The 23426-nt window shown below is 47.4% G+C and overlaps 1 protein-coding gene across 17 annotated transcripts in view; it reads left to right on the plus strand.

Moving 5' to 3' along the window:
* AP1B1 (adaptor related protein complex 1 subunit beta 1) overlaps nucleotides 1-23426 on the plus strand; it is an 87436-nt gene that overhangs the window by 35015 nt on the left and 28995 nt on the right. For 16 of the 17 annotated variants that reach the window (XM_038372962.2, XM_038372957.2, XM_038372960.2 and 13 more), the window contains exons 4-10: nucleotides 6120-6255; nucleotides 7596-7841; nucleotides 11351-11541; nucleotides 14624-14845; nucleotides 18402-18522; nucleotides 19626-19721; nucleotides 23042-23157. In XM_038372962.2, coding sequence (XP_038228890.1) covers nucleotides 6120-6255; nucleotides 7596-7841; nucleotides 11351-11541; nucleotides 14624-14845; nucleotides 18402-18522; nucleotides 19626-19721; nucleotides 23042-23157 — 1128 coding nt within the window. The remainder of the gene's footprint in view (nucleotides 1-6119; nucleotides 6256-7595; nucleotides 7842-11350; nucleotides 11542-14623; nucleotides 14846-18401; nucleotides 18523-19625; nucleotides 19722-23041; nucleotides 23158-23426) is intronic. The other variant, XM_043497646.1, reaches the window with a different exon arrangement.

The raw sequence follows: 23426 nt of genomic DNA on the forward strand, positions 1-23426 counted from the left end.
CTGCAGTGATCCGCTCAAGGTCATTCTTGGCAGTATCATTGGTGCCCACGTGGAGAAGTAGGAAGGGGTAGAGGTCCGAGGTCTTGATCAGTCTCGGCAAACTGTCCGTCACATCCTGGATTCTAGCTCCAGGCAAGCAGCACACTTCTCAAGTCTCCCGGTCTGGTCGGCAGATGAATGACTCAGTCTCCTTTAGGAGGGAGTTCCGACCACCACCACCCGTCTCCTCCTCTTCGGAGTGGTGGTCATGGAACCCCCATCCCTAGGACAATGCATGTAATGGATTTGCTGGGGTATGGATGTTAGCTTAAAACAATGAGAGAACTGGCCAAGTAGACTGGTTTGAGAGAGTTAGCCGTCTGAGGAGTCTTTTTTTAAAAAAACAAAACAAAAAAACAAAAAAATCCCACACTCTGCCCAGATTCAATCCTGAATTGTTCTAGCCTCATTCTGCTTTAGACTTGGTGGCCTAACAAGCTTTTTTAGATGTAACATCGTTGCAAGGGAAGACTCACTAACAATCATGTGGATCTAGGCTCTGCTGTAGCAATAGCAAAAGCTGAGCTTGTGTCCATTCATCCAGCTCTGATGCTGTCCATGGGTTCTTACACAGGGCTATTACTCCATACAACTTACCTTGCATACTGCAGCTCTAGAATATTTTAACTCATTCGCTAGGATCCGAGACTTTAAAAAAATAGACTTCTTTTCTAGCTGCACTCTGTTAGGGAACTGTTACAGCTCTGGAATTCAGTGCTGTCCTTGTGAAGCTGTCTTCCTCATAAGAAGGGTACTGAATAAAGTGAAGCGTCTGCTGTCTCGCTTTTTCTGTTCTGTCTTTGATGCAATGAAGTTTCCCTTCAACACCATGGAAAGCTGTGACCATACAATCTTTTTTGACTGAGCATGCTGTTATGTCTGAACAGCCATTGAATGATTACTTGTGGTGCAGGTGCTCTGTTCAGCACACAGTTTAGCTCTTAAAAGAATTTACTCTTCACTATGAAATTGTCTGTCTTGAAGCACGGTTGCTCAACATGGCTGTAGGTAGAGGAAAAGCAAGTCTCCGCACTTAACCATGGTTCTTTTTAAAAACTATATGTGACTAAGGGTATGTCTACAGTACAAAATTATTTCAAAATTATTCTATTTGAATTTTTGGAAGCGATTTTATACATTTGATCTTGTGTGTCCCCACTAAAGCGTGTGGATTCGGCAGAATGTGTCCACAGTACCGAGGCTAGCATCGAATGTCAGAACAGTACATGGTGGGTAGCTATCCCACAGTCCCCGCTGCCCAGTGGAATTCTGGGTTAAGCTCCCAGTGCATGATGGGGCAGAAACATTCTCGCGGATGTTCCTGGGTGTGTGTTGTCAGTCATTCCTCCCTCCGTGAAAGCTATAGCAGACAATTGTTTCATGCCTTTTTGGCGTGCAGATGCCATACTGCTTTCAGCAGACGGTGCAGTACGGTGCACCTCTTCTCTCCTGATACTATGAATCCACCTCGCGTTTCCTCTCGTCTTTCTATGTAATCCCTATAAGTATCTACTCTCTCTTCCTCATCGACTGCTTCCACTGCCAACTCTGCTCGGCCATCGTGAACCGAGCAGCACAGCTTCCGCCGCCAACTCTGCTCTCCCGCTCTTGCCGCGCTACCGAGCTTCTCCATGTTGTCTGTCCTGGGCTCCTGCCTCCGTGAAAGCTACAGAAGACAACCATTTCCTGCCTTTTTTCGGCTATCGTGAACCGAACAGCATCTCTTCTGCTGCCACTGTGCTCTCCTACGTTTTGCACCCTTTTTCCAGAATTACCCATGCAGGTGCCATAGTGCGGCAAACATGAAGCCCATTCAGATCTCCGCTGCAGTTTTGACCATTGCAAATACTTCACGCATTATCCAGCAGTGTGTGCAGTACCTGCAAAACTGGGTGAGGAAGTGATGACAGTGTGATTACTATACTGATGAGGACATGGACATAGACATTCCTAGAAGCACGGCATGTGGCGATTGGGAGATCATGGTGGCGCTGGGCCAGGTTCATGCCATGGAACGCTGATTCTGGGCCCGGGAAACAAGCACAGACTAGTGGGACTGCATAGTGTTGCAGGTATCGGATGATTCCCAGTGGCTGCAAAACTTTCGTATGCGTAGGGCCACTTTCATGAAACTTTGTGACTTGCTGTCCCCTGCCCTGAAGTGCAGAGACACCAAAACGAGAGCAGACCTCGCAGTTGAGAAGTGAGTGGCCATAGCCCTGTGGAAGCTTGCAACGCCCGACAGCTACCGGTCAGTCAGAAATCAGTTTGGAGTGGGGGAAATCTACTGTTGGGGCTGCTGTGCCGCAAGTAGCCAGAGCAATCATTGACCAGCTGCTATCAAGGGTAGTGACTTTGGGAAATGTGCAGGCCATTGTGGATGGTTTTAATGTGCTGGGATTCCCTAACTGCAGAGGGGCGATAGAGGAACGCATATCCCTATCTTGGCCCCGGAACACCGGGGCGGTCAGTACGTAAACCGCAAGGGGTACTTTTCCATAGTGCTGCAAGCACTGGTGGATCACAAGGGACGTTTCACCAACATCAAAGTGGGATGGCCGGGACAGGTGCATGACGCTTGCATCTTCAGGAACTCTGGTCTGTTTGAACAGCTGCAGGAAGGGACTTACTTCCCAGACCAGAAAATTACTGTTGGGGATGTTGAAATGCCTATAGTTATCCTCGGGGACCCAGCCTACCCCTTAATGCCGTGGCTCATGAAGCCATACACAGGCCCCCTGGACAGTAGTAAGGAGCAGTTCAACTATAGGCTGAGCAAGTGCAGAATGGTGGTAGAATGTGCTTTTGGACATTTTGAAAGCGCGCTGGTGCAGTTTACTGACTCGGTTATATCTCGGCTCAATATTCCAATTGTAATTGCTGCTTGTTGTGTGCTCCACAATATCTGTGAAAGTAAGGGGGAAGACGTTTATGGCCGGATGGGAGGTTGAGGCAACTCTTCTGGCGATCAATTTCGCACAGCCAGACAACAGGGCAATTAGAAGAGCACAGCAGGGTGCACTGCGCATCAGAGAAGCTTTGAAAGCCAGTTTCATGTCTGGCCAGGGTATGGTCTGACAGTTTTTTCTCTTGAAGTTATCCGCTATATATATATATATATATATATATATATATATATATATATATATATATATATATGAAAGGAAATTGTTTTTTAAGCAATTGTGACTTTCTTTATTATTTGTTGCACAACACATTGAGAGAAATCAGAAGGTAGACCAGGGGAGGCGGGGGGGGGTATTGTGTTAGGGGGATGGAGGAGGAGGGAAGGACAAGTCCAGAAACCAAATCAAAATTTCGGATATGCCAGCTTTCTGCTGCTTGTGCAGTCCTCTGGGATTAAGTGTGTGGGTCCCCGTAGCCTTCCCGCCTGTGTTCTTGGGCACCTGGGTGAGGAGGCTATGGAACTTGGGGAGGAGGGAGGGCGGTTATACAGGGGCTGCAGTGGCAGTCTGTGGTCTTGCTGCCTTTAAATTCACCATACAGTGGAGCATGTCAGTTTGCTCCCCCATGAACTTGACCAGAGCATCCTGCCTGCTCTCATCGCACGCATCCCTCCTCTCTTCGCGTTCATGTAACGCTTTACGGGACTCTGCAATTGTTAGGGCCCAGCCAAATGCATGGAGGCAATCGGTGCGGGAGGACTTCATGAGCTCGGTGAACATGTCATCCCGAGTTCATGTTTTTTTCTGCCTTCTAATCTGGACCAGCCTCTGGGATGGAGTAGATAGGGCCCGCGTTAAAACATTTGCACCTGCAGGAGGAGAAAAAGGGAGGGTCGTATTTTAAGATACATTTTAGAGAACAAAGGGGACACTCTCTTTCTCAGTGAAACAGGCAATTCACAGTACACAGCACATGTTCTTTCTATACAAGGTCGCAACTTGCCTCTTATACTGAAGTGCCTGCCACTTTGGTGTGAGTAAGCCATCACGTGCGGCCGGGCAACAGAATTCTGCTTGCAGGCAGCCATGGTAAGCCCTAGGGGCATGCTGGGTTCTGCTTCTTCTGCATTCATTTCAATGCTTTCAAACTGCCGGGCCCCCTTTCCCATAGCAAGCAAAGCCTGGTGGGTTTGCCATATAAAAGGAGGGCCTGCAGGCTCTCTGGGATGATTGCTTCATACGACACACACCCCCGCACCTACTACATGGCTCCGATGAGGCTCTGTGCAGGGATGAGTCCTTTAAACTAAACACGAACAGCCCAGCCTGGCTGGGTTTCCCCCCACTGCATAGCTCCGATCAGGCTCTCACTTGCCAGAAGTGCCTTCTCCAGGCTCATGGTCCGGGAGCCCGCCTTGGGAGTTGGGGGGAGGCTGTTGGCTCCAGCGTTAAGACTAGTTCCTGGCTAGGGGGAAAATAGATTCCCCACTTACCGCCTGTGCACTGTCTTCCTCCTCCTCCTCATCCTCCTCGCTCCCTGCAACTCCCCCCTTGCAGGTGTCCACGGACAGTGGTGTGGTAGTGGTGTCGTCACCCCACATCATTGCATGCAGCTCATGGTAGAAGCAGCATATATGGGGCTGTGACCCAGAGTCCCCATTCGCCTCCCTGGCTTTTTTGTACGCTTGCCTGAGCTCCTTGATTTTTGTACGACACTGCTCTGTGTCCCTGGAGTAGGCTCTTTCCGTCATGGCCCTGGAGACTTTAGCATACGTATTTGCATTTCTTTTTTTTTTTTTTTTTTTTTTTTTGGAATGTAGTTCTGCCACAACAGATTCATCTCCCCAGCATGCGAGGAGATCCAGTACCTCCCGTTCGGACCATGCTGGAGCTCATCTGCGAATCCGGGGCTGCGTGGTCTCTTGCGATGGTGGACTCTGCATGGTCACCTGTGATGATGGACTGTGCTGATGGTCACCTGTGCTGATGGTGACCAAACAGGAAATTAAATTCCCGGGGCTTTTACTGCCTACCTGGCTAGTGCATCAGAGTTGAGTGTGTTGTCCAGAGCGGTCACAATGGATCATTCTGGGATAGCTCCCGGAGGGCAATAACATTGAATTGTGCCCACAGTACCTTTAACCTGGAACTGCGTTCTTGATTTTAGTGCTACTCCACTTGCTGAGGTGCAGTACAGAAATTGGATTAAAGAGCCCTTTCAATCGAAAAAACCAGTTTGGTTGTGTGGACGAAATCAGTTTTATTTTGAATTAACTCTGCTAATTCCGAAATAACTGCGTACTGTAGACCAGGCCATAGTCCACAACGCAGATTTAACCTGGTCAGTTTCATAGTGTAGACTGATTCTAATTGCCGGAGTCACTGATAAATGGTTTTCTGGATTTCTTTTATTTCAGAACATCAAACAAATTTTTAGGGGAAGGGGGGTAAAAGAAGGGGAAATGGCTACTGAATATAAAAGTGAGGACAAAGTCCCAGAATGAAACAACAAATATTTTAAAAAGGGAGACTGCCAACGAACAAATCTCTAAAGGGAATAGCTGCTAAGCAGTTAGCCTGGAGCATAGTAGAGAAAGCACAGCAGTCGAACAAGGAGTGTGGCTTTAAATAGAGGACATTTGTGTATTTGATGTCTGCTCTCTTCTGTATGTGCTACAGAGCTGTGCAGCTGTCTGAAGATGAGCTGAGGGAGATTCCAAAAGCCACTAAAAGTTTCCTTGGTTATCTTACATAAAATTGATGTAGGTTTCTTTAATTTAGTGAAGGTCTATTAAGACTGGATCAGGTTTCAAGTAATTGGAGAACCAGCTTTGCAACCAAAATTCCAGGGTAGAGCATTCTGGGGTGCAGAAGATGACCCCAGGCTTTATCCGTTAGGGACTGCTTTGTTGAGCTTATCTTAGTGGAGATCCATGAAGAATTCCAGATGTTGGAATGGCTCCTTCAGAGAAATCAATGGAGTCTCACACTTAGGTACATAAAAGGTTTTGGAAATACTGTGGCAGCTGGGAGGGCCAGAGGAGGTGATATGTGACTGGGTACATGCATGCCTCTGATTATAGAAATGAAAGTTGAACATGCCCCAGCTAACACTCTCTCCTTCCCCTGTCTGAGTAGCAGTGGGATATTTTATGCTGGCACTCTGTGTTTCAGTGCGCTCTTCCCAGATGTGGTGAACTGTATGCAGACTGATAACCTAGAGCTGAAGAAGCTGGTCTACCTGTACCTGATGAATTATGCCAAGAGCCAGCCAGACATGGCCATTATGGCTGTCAACACCTTCGTAAAGGTGAGATGGGAGTGCTGCTTATGGTGGCAATGTACACCCGTGTCATGGAGGGCTCAAGCTTGATTTGCCATGTGTATCCAGAACCTAAATCATTCAGGAAAGACCCTGACTGAATTTCCACTCCTCCTCCTCCTCCTCAATGAGCTTAGTATTGCCCTTCTAGGGGAGGAGGAAACGGGACACCCATCACCCAGTCCACCCTTACTTGTGCACTATATTCCTTCAGTCTTGGGCTTCCCTTTTCACCACTCCACCTAAGAACTTAATCCTGACTTGGCAGGATCTCCCTACGAGTGGGAATTCAGTCTCCATGCTCATTGAGTGTTCCCCTCACATCAGTCCTACCAGTATGCATTTGATGGGAAACCAGTATGGGGCCTGGGAAGCCTGCAGACTAAATTGCCACTTAACCAGCTCCAAAGAATTGGGCGTGGGTTGGCTTTCTCAGCCTCATCTCGGATTCCAACCCTATGGTGATTTTTCTTTTTGACTTTCATTCACTGCTCTATGGTGTCTTCCTCTCTTCTCCTCCAGACTGCAACAGACTTGGTCAGTTGCTCTTCCCACTCACTTGTCCTCTCCCACAAATTTACCCTGTGGTCTTGGGTAAATCAGCTGTGATTCCCTGGGGCTTGAGCACTGGATGAAGAAGCTAAACTTGGCCTTTATTTTAGCTCAGAAGAAATACTTCCATGGCAGTTGTACTTCTGTTATCCTCTGATAAATGAAGTTCTGTCCCCTCTACGAGCCTCCCATGGCTGTTGTCTGTCCTGGACCATCAGCAGAGTTCACCAGTAAGGCTGGCTGCAGCTGGAGAAGGTCTTCATGTTCTTGCTGTAGGAGTCTGCGGCTGCAGAATGAGAAAGTGTTGGGAGCAAAGATGCTGCCAAAGCAGAATTTTAAATGGTTTTGGATTTGCTAGTTCTAGTTCATGCTGGAAGCCGAATACCCTTTGTGTAGGGGTAACTTACAGGTGAAGAAAAGGGTTACACTTGATGGCTTTTGCAGAAGGAATGTAAGCACTTGGCAGAGTTGGCATTCAGGTGACACCTAACTGGTATCTAAATGAGAAATGATGTCAACATCCAGACAGCTAGCATTAAGGGATTAATATCTGCAGTGTGGTCCAGGCTGTCAAACTCATGTTCCTGAAGTCCTAAATCCGTATTGAGGCACCTAAATGAGTGACCTGATCTTAGCACTCAATGCATGGCACCACTGGAATTCAGATCACTTTTATTTTGGTTCCTAAATATGTACTAAGAGCTTCAGCCCCCCAAGCCTGAAAATTGTGGCCCAAAGAAGTGACTAGAAACTAACATCCCTTTTTAACCCCGTAGGACTGTGAGGATCCCAACCCTCTGATCCGGGCTCTGGCTGTGCGGACAATGGGCTGCATCCGGGTGGATAAGATAACGGAGTATCTCTGTGAGCCCCTGAGGAAGTGTCTGAAGGATGAGGACCCCTATGTGCGCAAGACAGCAGCAGTCTGTGTTGCAAAGCTTCATGACATCAATGCTCAGCTTGTGGAGGACCAAGGTTTCCTGGACACACTGAAGGACCTCATCTCGGATTCCAACCCTATGGTGATTTTTCTTTTTGGCTTTCATTCACTGCTCTATGCTGTCCTCCTCTATTCTCCTCCAGACTGCAACAGACTTGGTCAGTTGCTCTTCCCACTCACTTGTCCTCTCCCACTAATCCAAGCATAAACCTCTGCATGGCTCTGTGCATTCATTGCTTCAGCCAGTGGCACTTGGGAATCTTCCAAAACATGGGTATGCTGAGATCTCTTCAGTGGTCCTTAGAAAATGCCATTGTATAAAGGAGGCTTCTTTGGCCTCACAGGCCGTGGACTCTCCCTCCTCTTCCCCCCCCTCTCTCCTTGCTTACACTAGAGCATTTAGTGACAGCCTCTCCTGAGAGCTGTGCAGATCTTGCTGCCTGCCCTTGTAATCCCCGCCGGGCCGGGCCTGCCTTTCCTTTGCTGTCTCAGCAGTATGCTATTTGTTAACTGGTAACCTATCAGCCCTTCCAGGTGCATCCCTGGAGAGGAGGCCCGGCTCCCTAGTTCGATGTAATCAGAAAGGAGATGGATACTGCAATAGCCCGTGACTGTGTGGTTAGTGCCAGCCTGACAGAGGAATGGTGTAGATGATGCAATGAGACTTCTCCATTGCAAGGTGTTCTGTGCAATGTCACTCACTCATGGCTGTGCAAAACCAGACCGGCTTGGGAGATGAGGCTTGGAGATTCATTAAAACTGTTTTGGGGGGGCAGGGGTGAAAGCTTGTGTCACAGAACTCTGCTGATGGTGCAGAAACGGTTCTGATGCCTGTCCTGCCTTCTGGGTAGCCATTGCCACCAGCGCAGCCACCTTGACTAAAACCCAACAGGTGACTGGTGGCCATGAATAGTTGCAGTGCCTGACAAGAGGGGAGCAATATTGGAACAATCCTGCCTGTGTCTGATGCCTTTTCAGTCTGTCAGAGCAACTTCATGGAGCACTGGCACTAGGCAAGAGATGTGCTTAGTCTAAGGAGCATTCTTGTAAAAGCTATAGATATGTCACAAGTCAGTCTTCTCCTACTCTGCCATCTGGGCTCTTCCTGCCTGTCAGTTTCTTCCTTGTCCCCGAAAGGGCTACACTTTCTTCCTTTCCTTAGGTCTTAGCCCTGCTGCTTCGATCTCCACACCCCTCAAGAGAACCTTATCTTCTGTGACTATCCTGGCTAGCGCTCTCCCCTGCCTCTTTACCTAATGTGTGATCTGGTGGCTCTTGCCTCTATTCTTTGCAAGGGTTCAGTTACTATCGAGCTGCCATCCAGGAAATTGGGGTCTTGGGAAATGGAAGCTCTGGTGTAATGGCTCTTAGTTCATAAAGTGCTTTGGAGTTCTGGATTCCAGTTGGGATGGCTTAGTGGTCTGAGCATTGGCTCTGAAACATCTAGGGAATCTGGAGCCACGATTCAGAATCCTGTCCAGGTCAGTTTAACCCTTCGTCCTTTGGAAGCAGATATGTGACTGTCTTGGCCGAGACCTTTATAATCAAGGCCTGTCTGCTCTGATTGGGCACCCATTGCACTTATGGGTAGCAATTAGCCTTAATTGGACAAAATTTCCCTCCCCGTCTCTGCTCATACCATTTGGCTGATGCTCTCTAGCCCAGAAGTGGCTGCCTATATATAGTTGGTAAGTGCTCTAGGATCCTGCTGAAATGAAAGATGAAAACCCATCTATTCATGTTACATCCACATAGAGCAGTGGTTCTCAAACTTTTGTACTGGTGACCCCTTTCACACAGCAAGCCTCTGGTTGCGACCTTTATAAATTTAAAAACACCTTTTAATATATTTAACACCATTATAAATGCTGGAAGCAAAGCAGGGTTTGGAGTGGAGGCTGACAGCTCAGAACCCCCCATGTAATAACCTTGTGACCCCCTGAGGGGTCCTGACCCCCAGTTTGAGAACCCCCTCTTGTGGAGGGGACTTGGCAGCAGCTAGGTCTGCAGCATTGTCAGAGCTCCCTATCAATGCCAAGGATTTGGGTTCTTTCCTCACAATCAGCCCTTGGCAGCATTTCCAGCTCTGACTGCAGTTTCCTCCCTTGCTGCCAGGATTACTGGCCTAATGGAGGAACAAACTGGCTTGTTCTCTCCAAACCCCTATGCCCTGAAGGGAGCACTACAGCAGAAAGTCAAGAAGCACTTTTGTGCCATTAAAATGCATTGACAAGTCTGTTTGGCCTGTAGGTACAAACAGTTCCCCCTTACATTTTTTTCTCTCAAGCCTGGATGAGCAGATTAGTTTTTAGCTGATGGCCAAGCCCTGTTTTGGTCTCTAGCACAGCACTGATGCCAAAATCCAATACCACTGCTAGCCAGCAACGGGGGACTCAAAGTGAGTGAATAACCCTGCAACACTGGGAGGTATGTAACATCTCTCGCTGTGTTACAGGTTCAGGGGAGACTCATCACACCCCTGATAACTTGTGGATTTGCCCCTTCCCATTATCTCCCTCCTCCCCTAAAAGAGAACCCTGACTTTGGGGCAGGAGAGTATTTCAAACCTTGATAACCACAATGTCTCCCTCGCTCCTCTCTCTGCTGCCTGTCAACTCTTACCACCCATCCAATGCAGCAGCTGCATTGCTGTGCAAACCTTGCAAGCAAGGAGCCAATGGCTTCAAAGGAGATTAATGGTGGTTCTGTGTTTAGGGAGCAAAGGTCTTGCGGTCAGTGTCTGAATAATGGAGGATCCCATCTTCCAAGCCCTAGGGTGAAGGGCTGGATCTGACTCCAGCTTCACTTCACCAGCACACACTGAATATTTAAAGAGGTTACCATGTGGTCCACAGGACCATGCTAACAGTAATTACTCTCCTGTCTCCTGTATGTTTAATGATTTGTGTGAGGGGGTTGGCACTCAGTTGTCATTTGGATTCTCTGAGAGGTGCTATTGGCAAGGATGTACTTTGTCTGTTTTCGGGGGGGGGGGGGGGGGCTGGTAAATCCAGCTCAGGTTCTGAGCCACTTCTTCCTATCCCTCATGGACTTTCCCCTGCAGGCCAGGTTGGTGGTGGTGGTAAGAAATTGCTTGTGGCTGGTGCGATGGTGAGGCCGCTGATATTACCATGGAGGAGCGTGTGTCTTAAAGCTTTTTCATGTATGGTATTTGAATGTGTCTTGCCCAACAAGCCTTTGGTCAAAGAGCTGCAGTTCCCTGGCAGCGTGTGGTGTTCTTGGCTGCCTTGTGGGCTGCCCTGTGGCTGGAGTGCCAGCAGCTGTTAGGCACTTGTTCCAAGCCTCAGTAATGCTCTGCAATTCTTAGTGCCTTTTGCTGAGGTGACCTAAGCGCTTTACAGAGGTGGATAAGCCCCCTGGCTTGCAGAAGGAGGAACTTGGGCACAGAGGTTATCCGCAGTAACGCAGGTAGCCCCTGGCAGAGCCAGAAATAGAACCTAGATTTCCTGACACCCAGGTCCCCATTCGCTGTCTCCCGGGCAATACTGCCTCCTTGCATGTATGTGACTATGAATGGGAAGGTGTTAAACATGCAAAATGGATGTTAATTGCCTGCCTGTCCTCTCTCAGGTGGTGGCTAATGCAGTAGCAGCCCTTTCGGAAATAGCAGAGTCTCACCCAAGCAGTAACCTGCTGGACCTGAACCCTCAATCTATTAACAAGCTGCTGACGGCCCTGAATGAGTGCACAGAGTGGGGCCAGATCTTCATCCTGGACTGTCTGGCTAACTACATGCCCAAGGATGACCGGGAGGCACAGAGGTGAGGAGGTCAGGGGAAGGTGTGGATCCTGCTGTTGGGAGGCCCGGAGGTGGGGCCGGGTGGAAGGTTTGTGGATCCTGCTGGTGAGTTGCTGGGGCATCTGGACATTAGGGATCCAGAAATCCGGCTGATTGGCTAATGACTTATAATATTTAACATTCCTGTGGTGGGAAGAAGACCTCAACAGCCCAACACTGTGGCATTTAATTTCAGAAAGGGGAACTATACAAAAATGAGGAGGTTAAACAGAAATTTAAAAGGTACAGTGACTAGAGAGAAATCCCTGCAAGCTGCATGGACACTTTCAAAGACACCATAATAAAGGCTCAACTTAAATGTATACCCCAAATTAAAAAACACAGTAAAAGAACTAAAAAAGAGCCACTGTGACTTAACAACCATGTAGAAGAAGCAGTGAGAAATAAAAAGGCATCTTTTTAAAAGTGGAAGTCAGATCCTAATGAGGTAAATAGAAAGGAGCATATACACTGCCAAATTAAATGTAAATGTAATAAGAAAAGCCAAAAAGGAGTTTGAAGAACAGTTAGCCAAAAACTCAAAAGGTAATAACAAAACGTTTAAGTACATCAGAAGCAGGAAGCCTGCTAAACAGCCAGTGGGGCCCCTGAACTATTGAGATACAAAAGGAGCACTTAAAGATGATAGTCATCACAGAGAAACTAAATGAATTCTTTGCTTCAGTCTTCACGGCTGAGGATGTTACGGAGATTCGCAAACCTAAGCAGTCTTTTGTAGGTGACAAATCTGAGGAATTGTCACAGATTGAAGTGTCACTAGAGGAGGTTTTGGAATTAATTGAGAAACTTAACAGTAACAAATCACCGGGACCAGATGGCATTCACCCAAGAGTTCTGAAAGAACTCAAATGTGAAATTGTGGAACTACTAATTATGGTTGATTTGTAACCTGTCCTTTAAATCAGCTTCTGTACCCAGTGACTGGAAGATAACTAATGTAACGCCAGTATTTAAGAAGGGCTCTAGAGGTGATCTTGGCGATTAGACTGGTAAGTTTAATGTTAGTACCGGGCAAATTAGTTGAAACAATAGTAAAGAATAAAATTGTCAGACATGTAGAAGAACATAAATTGTGGGCAAAAGTCAACATGGTTTCTGTAAAGGGAAATCGTGTCTTACTGATCTATTTAGAGTTCTTTGAGGGGGTCAACAAACGTGGACAAGGGGGATCCAGTGGATCCATCCATACATTTCCAGAAAGCCTTTGACAAAAGGCTTTCCCTCACCAAAGGCTCTTACATAACTTAAGTTATCATGGGATAAGAGGGAAGATCCTTTCTTGGATTGAGAACTGGTTAAAAGACAGGGAACAAAGGGTAGGAATAAATGGTCAGTTTTCAGAATGGAGAGGGGTAACTAGTGGTGTTCCCCAAGAGTCAGTCCTAGGACCAATCCTATTCAACTTGTTCATAAATGATCTGGAGAAAGGGTTAAACGGTGAGGTGGCAAAGTTTGCAGATGATACTAAACTGCTCAAGATAGTTAAGACCAAAGCAGACTGTGAAGAACTTCAAAAAGATCTCACAAAACTAAGTGATTGGGCAACAAAATGGCAAATGAAATTTAATGTGGATAAATGTAAAGTAATGCACATTGGAAAAAATAACCCCAATTATACATACAATATGATGGGAGCTAATTTAGCCACAACTAATCAGGAGAAAGATCTTGGAGTCATCGTGGATAGGTCTCTGAAGACGTCCATGCAGTGTGCAGCGGCAGTCAAAAAAGCAAATGGGATGTTAGGAATCATTAAAAAGGGGATAGAGAATAAGATGGAAAATATCTTATTGCTCTTCTATAAATCCTTGGTATACCCACATCTTGAATACTCCGTACAGATGTGGTCCCCTCAACTCAAAAAAGATACACTGCTGTTAGAAAAGGTTCAGAAAAGGGCAAGTAAAATGATTAGGGGTTTGGAACAGGTCCCATATGAGGAGAGATTAAAGAGGATAGGACTTTTCAGCTTGGAAAAGAGGAGACTAAGGGGACATGTGATAGCGGTCTATAAAATCATGAGTGGTGTGGAGAAAGTGAATAAGGAAAAGTTATTTACTTGTTCCCATAATATAAGGACGGGGGCCACCAAATGAAATTAATGGGTAGCAGGTTTAAAACAAATAAAAAGAAGTTCTTCTTCACTCAGCGCACAGTCAACGTGTGGAACTCCTTGCCTGAGGAGGTTGTGAAGGCTAGGACTATAACTGGGTTTAAAAGAGAGCTGGATAAATTCATGGAGGTTAAGTCATTAATGGCTGTTAGCCAGGATGGTAAGGAATGGTGTCCCTAGCCTCTGTTTGTTTGTCAGAGTGGAGATGAATGACAGGAGAGAGATCGCTAGACCATTATCTGTTAAGTTCACTCCCTCTGGGACACCTGGCATTGGTCACTGTCGGTAGACAGGATACTGGGCTGGATGGACCTTTGGTCTGACCCAGTATGGCCCTTCTTATGTTCTTGGGTCCCATGTAGCTTAAGAAACTATCTACTTCTTTAAATGAGTAGACCATATAGACCACATCCCTCCAGTGCCAGGTCTCCCTGCAGAACCCTGGTTTTTATACCCTGGCCAGTGCAAGGAGTCAGTATCACTAGTTCCCTGGGGCATATCTCTTCCTGTTCTTTATCTGAGAATCCACTGTTATGCTGTTCTGTTCGATCAAGGAGACCTAGACTCTGCTTCTTCCTGAGTGTGTTTTGGCTTCCAGGTCTCCTCGAGGTGATGGCTCAGAAGTGGCATGAGATACTTTTCTTTGCTGGCTGAATTAGTGCACTGGCAATGAGGGCTCAAGGTTGGGACCCTATCTCTGATCCATTGTTGGGTTTGCCCCTGCAGCAGTACTGTGAGCCCAGATTACTTTCAGGGCAGCGGAGCATGAAAGAAATGTCTGAAAGTAGTCCCTAATGTGAACCAAATACTGGCACAGGCTTGTAACCTTGGTGGTATTTGCAAAGTTTTGCCTTAAGGGTTAAAACTCTTTTCTATCCAGTGGCTTTGTATTTGTCTTTCTTGTTCTCCCTTCTCCCCACACCCATCCCAGCATCTGTGAACGGGTGACGCCCCGGCTGTCCCATGCCAACTCTGCTGTGGTCCTGTCAGCAGTGAAAGTGCTGATGAAGTTCATGGAGATGCTGTCAAAGGACCTGGATTATTATGGCACCCTGCTGAAGAAATTGGCTCCTCCTCTGGTCACACTGCTCTCGGCAGAGCCTGAGCTGCAGTACGTGGCTCTCCGCAACATCAACCTCATTGTGCAGAAAAGGTGAGATGCAGCTGTTTAATGCTGCAGGGAGGCAGGGTAGGGAGGTATAGTCAGCTCCTCCTCTATGCCAAGCCTGGCTGGCCTCAGGCAAACCCTTCTCCCTGCTCAGACCTCAGCAGTGGGGCCTTAACCACCCAGGAATCGAATCCCATGAATATAAATTACTTTGTAAGCTACACAGCAGAACCCAATATATGTGGCCCAGCTCCTGTTCTGATAGTTGTTACAGATGTACAGCTTGAGCTTTCACAACCTCCAGTGATGAGAATCGTTGGCATGGGCTTGCTTTAAATCCCAATAGAATCCTACCTCTTTCCTCGGCAGTGTTGGAATCCCAGAGACTCTGTGAATCAAGAAATGAAACAGATTAGAAACTAAGGGTTTGTCTACACTGCCATCACAGGATGCCATTGCAGCTTATGGGGCATAGCCAAGCTCTGACTGAGCTATTTCAGGGCCTGCAGCAGGAAAGCCACTAAAGCACATGCTGTCATGGCTTCACTGCGGTGCTACCTGAACTAGCCAGATCAAAGCTAGGTTTAAACCAGCTCTAATGATGCCCTGTGATTGCAGTGTAGATATATCTTTAGATACAAGCATCACTCTCCAAGTGAAGTGTGTACTGTTGGTTGCCTTCTCATGCTTTATACTGTACATGATACAACTGTAAAATTTTTTCAATTATCAAATGTGTCTAATGACTTAGGAAAAAAAATCATTTTTATGTCACTCTTTAAAACGTAGTTGTTCCTTTTCAAATAAAGGAATACCTGAAAGGGCCCTTTCCTGCTTCATTCAACTTCTAAAATCTGCCTATGTCCAATGGGGCGTTACAGGTTACAGGTATGTAGACAGGGTCTTCCTTACAAGTTCTACAAGACTAACCAGCCACTGTAAACCATAACTAGATGGTGAGTTCTGTCCATCAGTGGTTAAGGGAGAGTCCAGATCAGATGTTTACATTTTTTTTCTTAGCTATTATTGCATGTTGAAATTAGAAGCTTCTTCTAGAAGTGGAGAGCAAACAGAACTGAGAAAGGTGGGTCAGCTAATAGGTCGTAAATCTAAAAGCCAGTCCCATTCTCAGTTTGGAGAGGACTGATGGTCTAGTGCAGGGGTGCGCAAACTTTTTGGCCCGAGGGCCACATCTGGATGGGGGAAATTGCATGCAGGGCAGGAGGTTGGGTGTGGGAGGGGGCTCAGGGCAGGGGTGCGGAGAGAGCAGGGAGCTCAGGGGAGGGAGTTGGGGTGCAGAAGGGGTTTGGACTCTGGCCCGGTGCCGTTTACCTGGAGCTGCTCTGGGATGACAGCGGCGCACACTGCTGCCAAGGCAGGCTCCCTGCCTGTCCTGGCCCTGCGCCGCTCCCAGAAGCAGCCGGCACCACATCCCTGCGGCCCCGAGGGGAGCGGGGGCAGAGGGCTCTGCGTGCTGCCCTTCCTTGTGGGTACCTCCCCTGAAGCTCCCATTGGCTGCGGTTCCCTGTTCCCGGGCAATGGGAGCTGCCGGGGGGCGGTGCCAACAAAATAAAACCACCTCGGTGAGAGGCATAGAGCTTTTTGCAGCAAAGTTAAAGCGAGAAAGCCTCAGTGTAGATGCTGCTGTTTGTTATGTCGCCAATATCCCACAATGCCCACCATGGCTGTTCTGCTCACTGTTCTGAAATCTGCTGCCCTGCAGGCATGCACCCCTCCCCTTTCAAAGGCCCAGGAAGCTTTGACATTCCTCAGCATGGAGAGCCCATATGCTGAGCATGCAGCTTCAAGGAGCAAAACAGTCCAGGCCGGAGAGCCTTTGCTACCTTGGTCTGTGGGCTGAGGGAGAATTGGGAGAGAATCACAGAACCATCCTGCTCTCCCCAGCACGAGGAACACAGCGGGAGGCAGAGGAGGCTGCTGCTGCTCAGGGATACGAAGAGGGACTGCAGAGCTGTGTTGAGCCAGGGAATGAGGCTGGGGCTGATGTGAGGGTGGGTGTCCCCCTCCTCCTGCCTCAGGATTGGTTGGTTCCGGCTGCTGTCTGAACTTGGAGACAGCATGCTGACACTCGCGCTCCCCCAACACACACGTACTCTCTCTCTCCCCACATACACACACGCTCCCTGTCACGCTCGCTTCCCCATCACACATGTCAGTTGAAAAGCAGCTGGCAAGGCAATCCTAGTAGGATGCCCATGGAATGTTGGGTTCAGAAATCTGCATCATGTGATGCTGTTCCTACCCCATGAGGCACTGCAAACCCTTTCCAAAGCACTGTGCAGCCAGTTACAGAGTGGGATAGTTACCCACAGTGCACTGCTCTGTTGATGCAAGAGTTGCTAGTGTGGATGTGCTCTGCCAACACAAGGAGTATAGTGTGGACATGCAACAGCAGTTTAATTAAAGCAGTTGCTGTATGTTGGCTTAACTTTTGTCTACAAAACTCTAATGAAGACAAGGCCTAAAGATTGATTGAGCTCAGATGCTATGGTAATGGTGGGCATACAAGTCCCCAAGAGTTTTCTATCCTCAGCCCTTCCATGTTGCCTTGTGCAAACCCCAGAAGCAGTTGTTGCTGCAGAAATAACCCTCTTGTCCTCGAAGAAAGTGTGTTGGGGAAGGGGGGGGGATTGTATTATCTCCAGATTTGTAGCTGTTTTCCCCCCAATTGCGATACTCTTCTCAGCCCTGCTCAGTACTGTTCTTGAGCACTGGTATCGAGGTGGAGCCTAGTGGCCAGCTAGATCGGAATCTCCTTGTGGTGGGCACTGTGCTACTCTAGGCTTTCACAAAAAGAAAAGGAGTACTTGTGGCACCTTAGAGACTAACAAATTTATTAGAGCATAAGCTTTCGTGAGCTACAGCTCACTTCATCGGATGCATTTATGCTCTAATAAATTTGTTGGTCTCTAAGGTGCCACAAGTACTCCTTTTCTTTTTGCGAATACAGACTAACACGGCTGCTACTATGAAACCTGTCTAGGCTTTCAGGAAGCTTTATTGTGCTGCCATCTGTGGTTAAGATCCTCTATCACAAGGTCTTGGTCAGTTCTTCAGCCCTCTCTACGCACCAGCTACAGCATGTGACCAACGCTTCTAGCTAACTCAAAAGGGAATCAGTTTCATGTTTCAGGACATCAGATGATTGCAAGAGTCAGGACATATTTCTCTTCCACATGTACGGCATTGTACAACGCAGTTAGCTGTATTAAAAGGGAGAATTGGGGGGGGTCACTTATCTCAAAAGATTCAGGTACTGCCACTGCCAGAAGCAGGATATTGGCCTTGAAAGATGAATGACCTGATCTAGAAAATCCCATGTTCCTATCCAAGCTGGATGTGCTCCTTCGGACTTGGAAAGTTGGGGGAATGGTGATGAGGAGCAGCATGCGGTTAAAACCATCGAGTCACTCCCCACCTCACCACGAGGCTGAGGTTTGGGAGGCAGTTATGTTAGACATCCTCAGCACATGGGGGTGGGGGGAATCAGCACTGGATTTTAAAATGGCTCTTTGCTGGCTCACATGATAAAATGTAGAGAGTTAGAGTGCCATTTAACACTGCCTGTCTCCCCCTCCAGGCCTGAAATCCTGAAGCATGAGATGAAGGTGTTCTTTGTGAAGTACAACGACCCCATCTACGTAAAACTGGAGAAACTGGACATCATGATCCGTCTGGCTTCCCAGGCCAACATTGCTCAGGTCAGCCCTCCTCCCCAGGTGATCTAGCCCACTTTGTGCCTGCTGGATGGGGCAGGCTGTGGGAAGGTTGTTCCCCACTATCACCCTTTGGCCTGGTGTAACAATCTGCAAGTACCTGAAAGGTGTAAACTGTGACTAGAAGACCTGTTCTGGCCAGTGAAATGGGGGAAGCGGGTGATGATGGGGTGAAACTAAACCGAGGAGTTGACAATGTTACTAGTGGGAGTGGGGATTCCCTAATGGAGAGCTCTGTTAGGGTCTGAACCCACTGAAGCCAATGGAACAACTCCCCTTCTGAGTTCAGCCTTTGGCTCTGGGCCTTAGACTGAGGACTCTTCTCCCAAGTGCAGTGATAAACCCCAGGGCTGGCAATATTTAAAGTGGCCTGGACTAAGGGCAGAACCCTGTTTTCGTCCCAAGGAGGGCTGGACTGGCCGCCTGGTAAAAGTCCGTTTTTCCAGCACCGGTTTCAGGGGCGGGGGCTGAGTTCTCTAGCATTGCTGCCTTCCAGCATTCTCTGCAGAGTAATGCCTGCTGAGAGCTAAGAAGGATCCCTCTAGAAGGATCCAACATCCCAATCCCCTTTGTCTCTCACGTCCCCTCCCATATCAGCATCAACACTATACCGTCACTATTACAGTGGGAGAGGTGGAAATTTCTGCTTCACGCCTGTGCCCTGCCTATGTACATGCACACCTCAGTAGCATGTGCTTCCTTACCTCAGTGCCTCCTCATTACCTAAGAGTAGCATTGCAAGCTTTCTTGCTTTCAGCCAGCATTGAACACTAAGGGGGAGCCTTGTCAAGCAGCCATATCTGGTTAGCATTCTGCGAGGGTTTTATTTAGCCTCAGCATATGAATATTGTGGCTAATTAGATACTAAGGGTGTATAGCTCTTCAGAACATTGGCAAACTGTGCCTATATGAAGCCAGCAGACCACGATGCTGTCAAGCATGTCAGCCCTGAGCCTCTGGCTGTTTAGCAACCCATTATCACATCCCTTTTGAGGGATCCTGGCCCTCTACTGCCAAAGGTCAGGGGCATCTGCTCCAGTGACTCCTCCCTGGCGGGACAGGGCTCACCTTTCTGCCCTCCCTGGCAGGTGCTTGCTGAGTTGAAGGAGTATGCGACGGAAGTGGATGTGGACTTTGTGAGGAAGGCAGTCCGAGCCATCGGCCGCTGTGCCATCAAGGTTGAGGTGAGTGGCAGGATGTGTTGGCCAGCATGACAAGGAGAAGCCTTTCTCTTATGGGGAAAGCTGGGGCTGGGGTTAGTTTAAAGAAATTCAAGCCTGAGCTGTGTAACAAATCAAAGCTACACCAGCTGGGGGAGAGGGGAAGGGTGATCTTCATACATAGTTCCTCTAGATGTGCCCTCATCCATCAGCTGCTGTTCATGTGCTGTATTAAATTGTGTCCTAACTGCAGGAGGCCAGATTCACAAGTAGGGTACAAAAAGGTGTAACTTCACATTTGGATTTAATTAATCATCCCATGATTGATTCCATATGTCCCCTCTTCCTCTCTCCTCTGTTCAAAGTGCTAAGCACTTACAGCCTCGAGGAACAAGATCTAGAAGAGTCTTTGCTTTCGCTTTTGCGAGCTCGAGAGAGATGGGGCTGCAGTTGTTCCGGGACATATACTTCATCAGTACTTCTAGAGAGGGGCATGGAATTTATTTAATCCATCCACGCAGTAGTCTCAATTATTAAGGCTTGTGCTCTAGTACTGCTGCATCCTTGGGCCTTTTGACCCAGGGCTAAGGTGGCTATTGCTTGTGACAGAATGGACAGGGAAATAGGTATTTATAAGCTTCATCAGTGAAGCAAGTGATTAAAAGTTTGTCTTGCTGAGAGACTGTAGGAGACTTGGGATTAAGTTAAGCCTTTGCTTGAGTGTGTCAGAGGCTTTGTTCCCACTCAGGAGTAATTTGGAGGAAAGGACTATTGAACCTTCCTGAAATTCCAGACGCTTCCCCATGGCTTTGTGTTGTCTCCAAGCCACCTATTTATAGACAAATTCAGGATGAATTTGATTTGACAGATGTTAAATTGTGTATTAATGCCAAATACTCTAAAGCAAATTAGAGAAATAGCTTGGCGATAGCAACCAGCCATGTTGGAAATAAACTGTTAAACAAGGCATAACTGGAGCTAATTTGGCCTTCCTTCACTCGAATCCACTGTGAGTGTGTGAATCTGAGTGAGAACCTAATTAGCCCAGGCTGGAGCTCTCTTTACACACGTCCAATCATTCTGTGGCTGTGAGATCCTCTTCTGAAATGGGCTTCTTACCATGTGCAATATTTGGCTCTGCTGTTGAACTTTTTCCCCTTGTAGTTGACTCTTATCACAGTGATCTCAGATGACCAATGTTAATAAAATTAGACTCCCAGCCTTTGCCTTTAACATAGACATCTGGCAGGCTTCAGAGTCTTCCATGGCCATTGTGGTAATCAGGACAGGAAGCCTCTACTGGCACAGAAATGTGAGAAATGAACAGGCTACATGATTTATTAATAAGTGCTGCTTATAGGCAGCATGTCATGTGGCTCAGGCTTAAATTTTGTGTTTAAAAGTGAATGAAGAAAAGATTAATATTGTCTTTCCCCATAGGTTTCAGAGGGGTAGCCGCACTAGTCTGTATCAGCAAAAGCGAGGAGTCCTTGTGGCACCTTAGAGACTAACAAATTTATTTGGGCATAAGCTTTCGTGGCCTAGAACTCAAGTGGGTTTAGAACTCAAGTGAGTAAGTTTATTACCCAGTCCCCCCCTCCCTCCCTCAGTGTGGAGAGAACAATGCACCAGCTCCTGTTACTGAGCAGATTTTCTTTTGCACTTCAAACACACTATTTTAGGTAAAAAGTATAAAACAGATTTATTAACTACAGAAAGATTTTAAGTGATTGTAATAGTGTACAGATCAAAGTTGGTTACCTAAGAAATAAACAAAATCACGATCTAAGGTCTATACACTAGACAGTATTTGAATCGAGCAGTGTCTTACCCTGATGGCACAGGCAGTTTACAGATCTTTCATACACAGGCTGGGATTCCTTCTTTTCTGCCTGGGACCATCTTCCCCAGTTCAGTTTTTGTTTCTAAGGTGTTTCCAGGTGTTGAGTTGTAGGGGGAGTACGGCCCAGTGGTGGTGTCACTTCCCCCTTTTAGAGCTTTTTCCATTTGGAGGGAACTTCTTTGTTCCAAGCAAAATCCCCAACACAGTTAGTGGAAAAGTACAGGCACAAGATGGAGTCCAATATCACGTGATCTAGTCACATGCCCTTGTATGCTTCGATTAGTCATGGCAGCCATTACTCGTATACTCATTGAAGTGTCCACAGGAAAGCCCATCAGATGAGGATAAGCTTTCCCAATGGCCTCAGGGGGTGCTGGAACAATTTTTATAGTTGTTTGTGGATCAAAGGGGCCCTGGTGTTTATAGTGAGGGTGCTGAGAGCTATTGAACCAAACTGTAAACCCTTTATATAATGGAAACCACTTCAAGCCAGGGGGTGTGGTAGTACTCCCGACACCCTTAATTCCAGCATCTATGCATGGCCCATTGTTTTTGTTGATAGGTCATTACCTTGAATAATCCGTTTACAATGTGCTGATTAAACTAGATGTAAAGTAACTTGTGGGAGTTATCCAGGAGCAAGCACATTTGAAATACAGATGCATAGTCAATATTCATTACTCCAGATACAAAAATGATACATGCATACAAATGGAATAATCCTATTCAGCAAACCATAACTTTTTCCATTGATGCCTCACATGACACATTTTATACAAGATGCATCACAATTATATCACAATTGCCTCATAATTATATAATTCTGATGAATATGGGAGTACTGAGTGTCACAGAAGTATGGGGAGGGAAGCAGAGACCTGGAGTGGAGAAATGGGGAGGGAGAAATGAGGACCGTGTGGGAGGGGAAAAGTGGAAACTTGGAAGTGAGGAGAAATGCAGGGAGCAGAGACCCTGGCGTGGGAGGGACAGTGCTGATCCCTGGTATGGGTGTAGGGAGAAATGGGGGCACACAGAATCCTTGCTGAGGGAGTGAATGGGGGGCAATGGTATGGGGGAAAATGATAATTAAGAGCGCACAGCCTCTGATGTGTGGGAGGAGGAGGAAATGGGGAGCATAAGAGCCACTGGCTGTAGGGAGCATAGTGGGGGGAGTTGCAGGGAGTTTTTGCGAGAGGGGGGGATGGGAGGGTGACCTCCAGTGAGCTTGTAGAGTGGATGGAGGCTACAAGGAGCTCCTGGTATGTGTGAAGAGCTCCGCTGAAACAAGCTGTGAGGTGTGCATCCCTCTAGTGTGTACAGGAGCTGTTGGAGGGGATACAGGTGCCTCTGTTTTCAGTGTCCAGAAATTCTGCCTTGCTGCTGGTACCACTCTCACTCCATCTCCAGGGATGCACCAAATGCAGTGGGACTCCCTCATGGGGCTGTCAGTTCTATCTGTTATCTGCTACTGACTGACCATGTCCCTCTCTTCTCTGAATAGCAATCAGCAGAGCGCTGCGTCAGCACGCTGCTCGACCTCATCCAGACAAAAGTCAACTATGTGGTGCAAGAAGCCATTGTGGTTATCAAGGACATCTTCCGCAAGTACCCGAACAAGTACGTGAGCACCACCTGCTGACCATTCCTCTGAGTGCTGCTCCAGTGAGCCTGAGCAACTGCTCACTGGGCCAGGCTTGCTAGCTTGCTTTGCTGCTGTTCTTACAGCTCAGTCTAGCAAGCCTTTCAAGGGCTTGATAGAAGGGAGGTAATGTTCTGGGGAAATCTTTCTGCACCTGCCCCATTTTTTTAAGACCCTATTAGGAAAGCAGCTAAGCGCATGCTCAAGTTCCATTGACTTCCATGTGACTTAAGTACTTGCTTAAGTC

Source organism: Dermochelys coriacea, chromosome 15, assembly GCF_009764565.3.
Source record: "Dermochelys coriacea isolate rDerCor1 chromosome 15, rDerCor1.pri.v4, whole genome shotgun sequence".
NCBI classification, from domain to species: Eukaryota; Metazoa; Chordata; order Testudines; family Dermochelyidae; genus Dermochelys; species Dermochelys coriacea.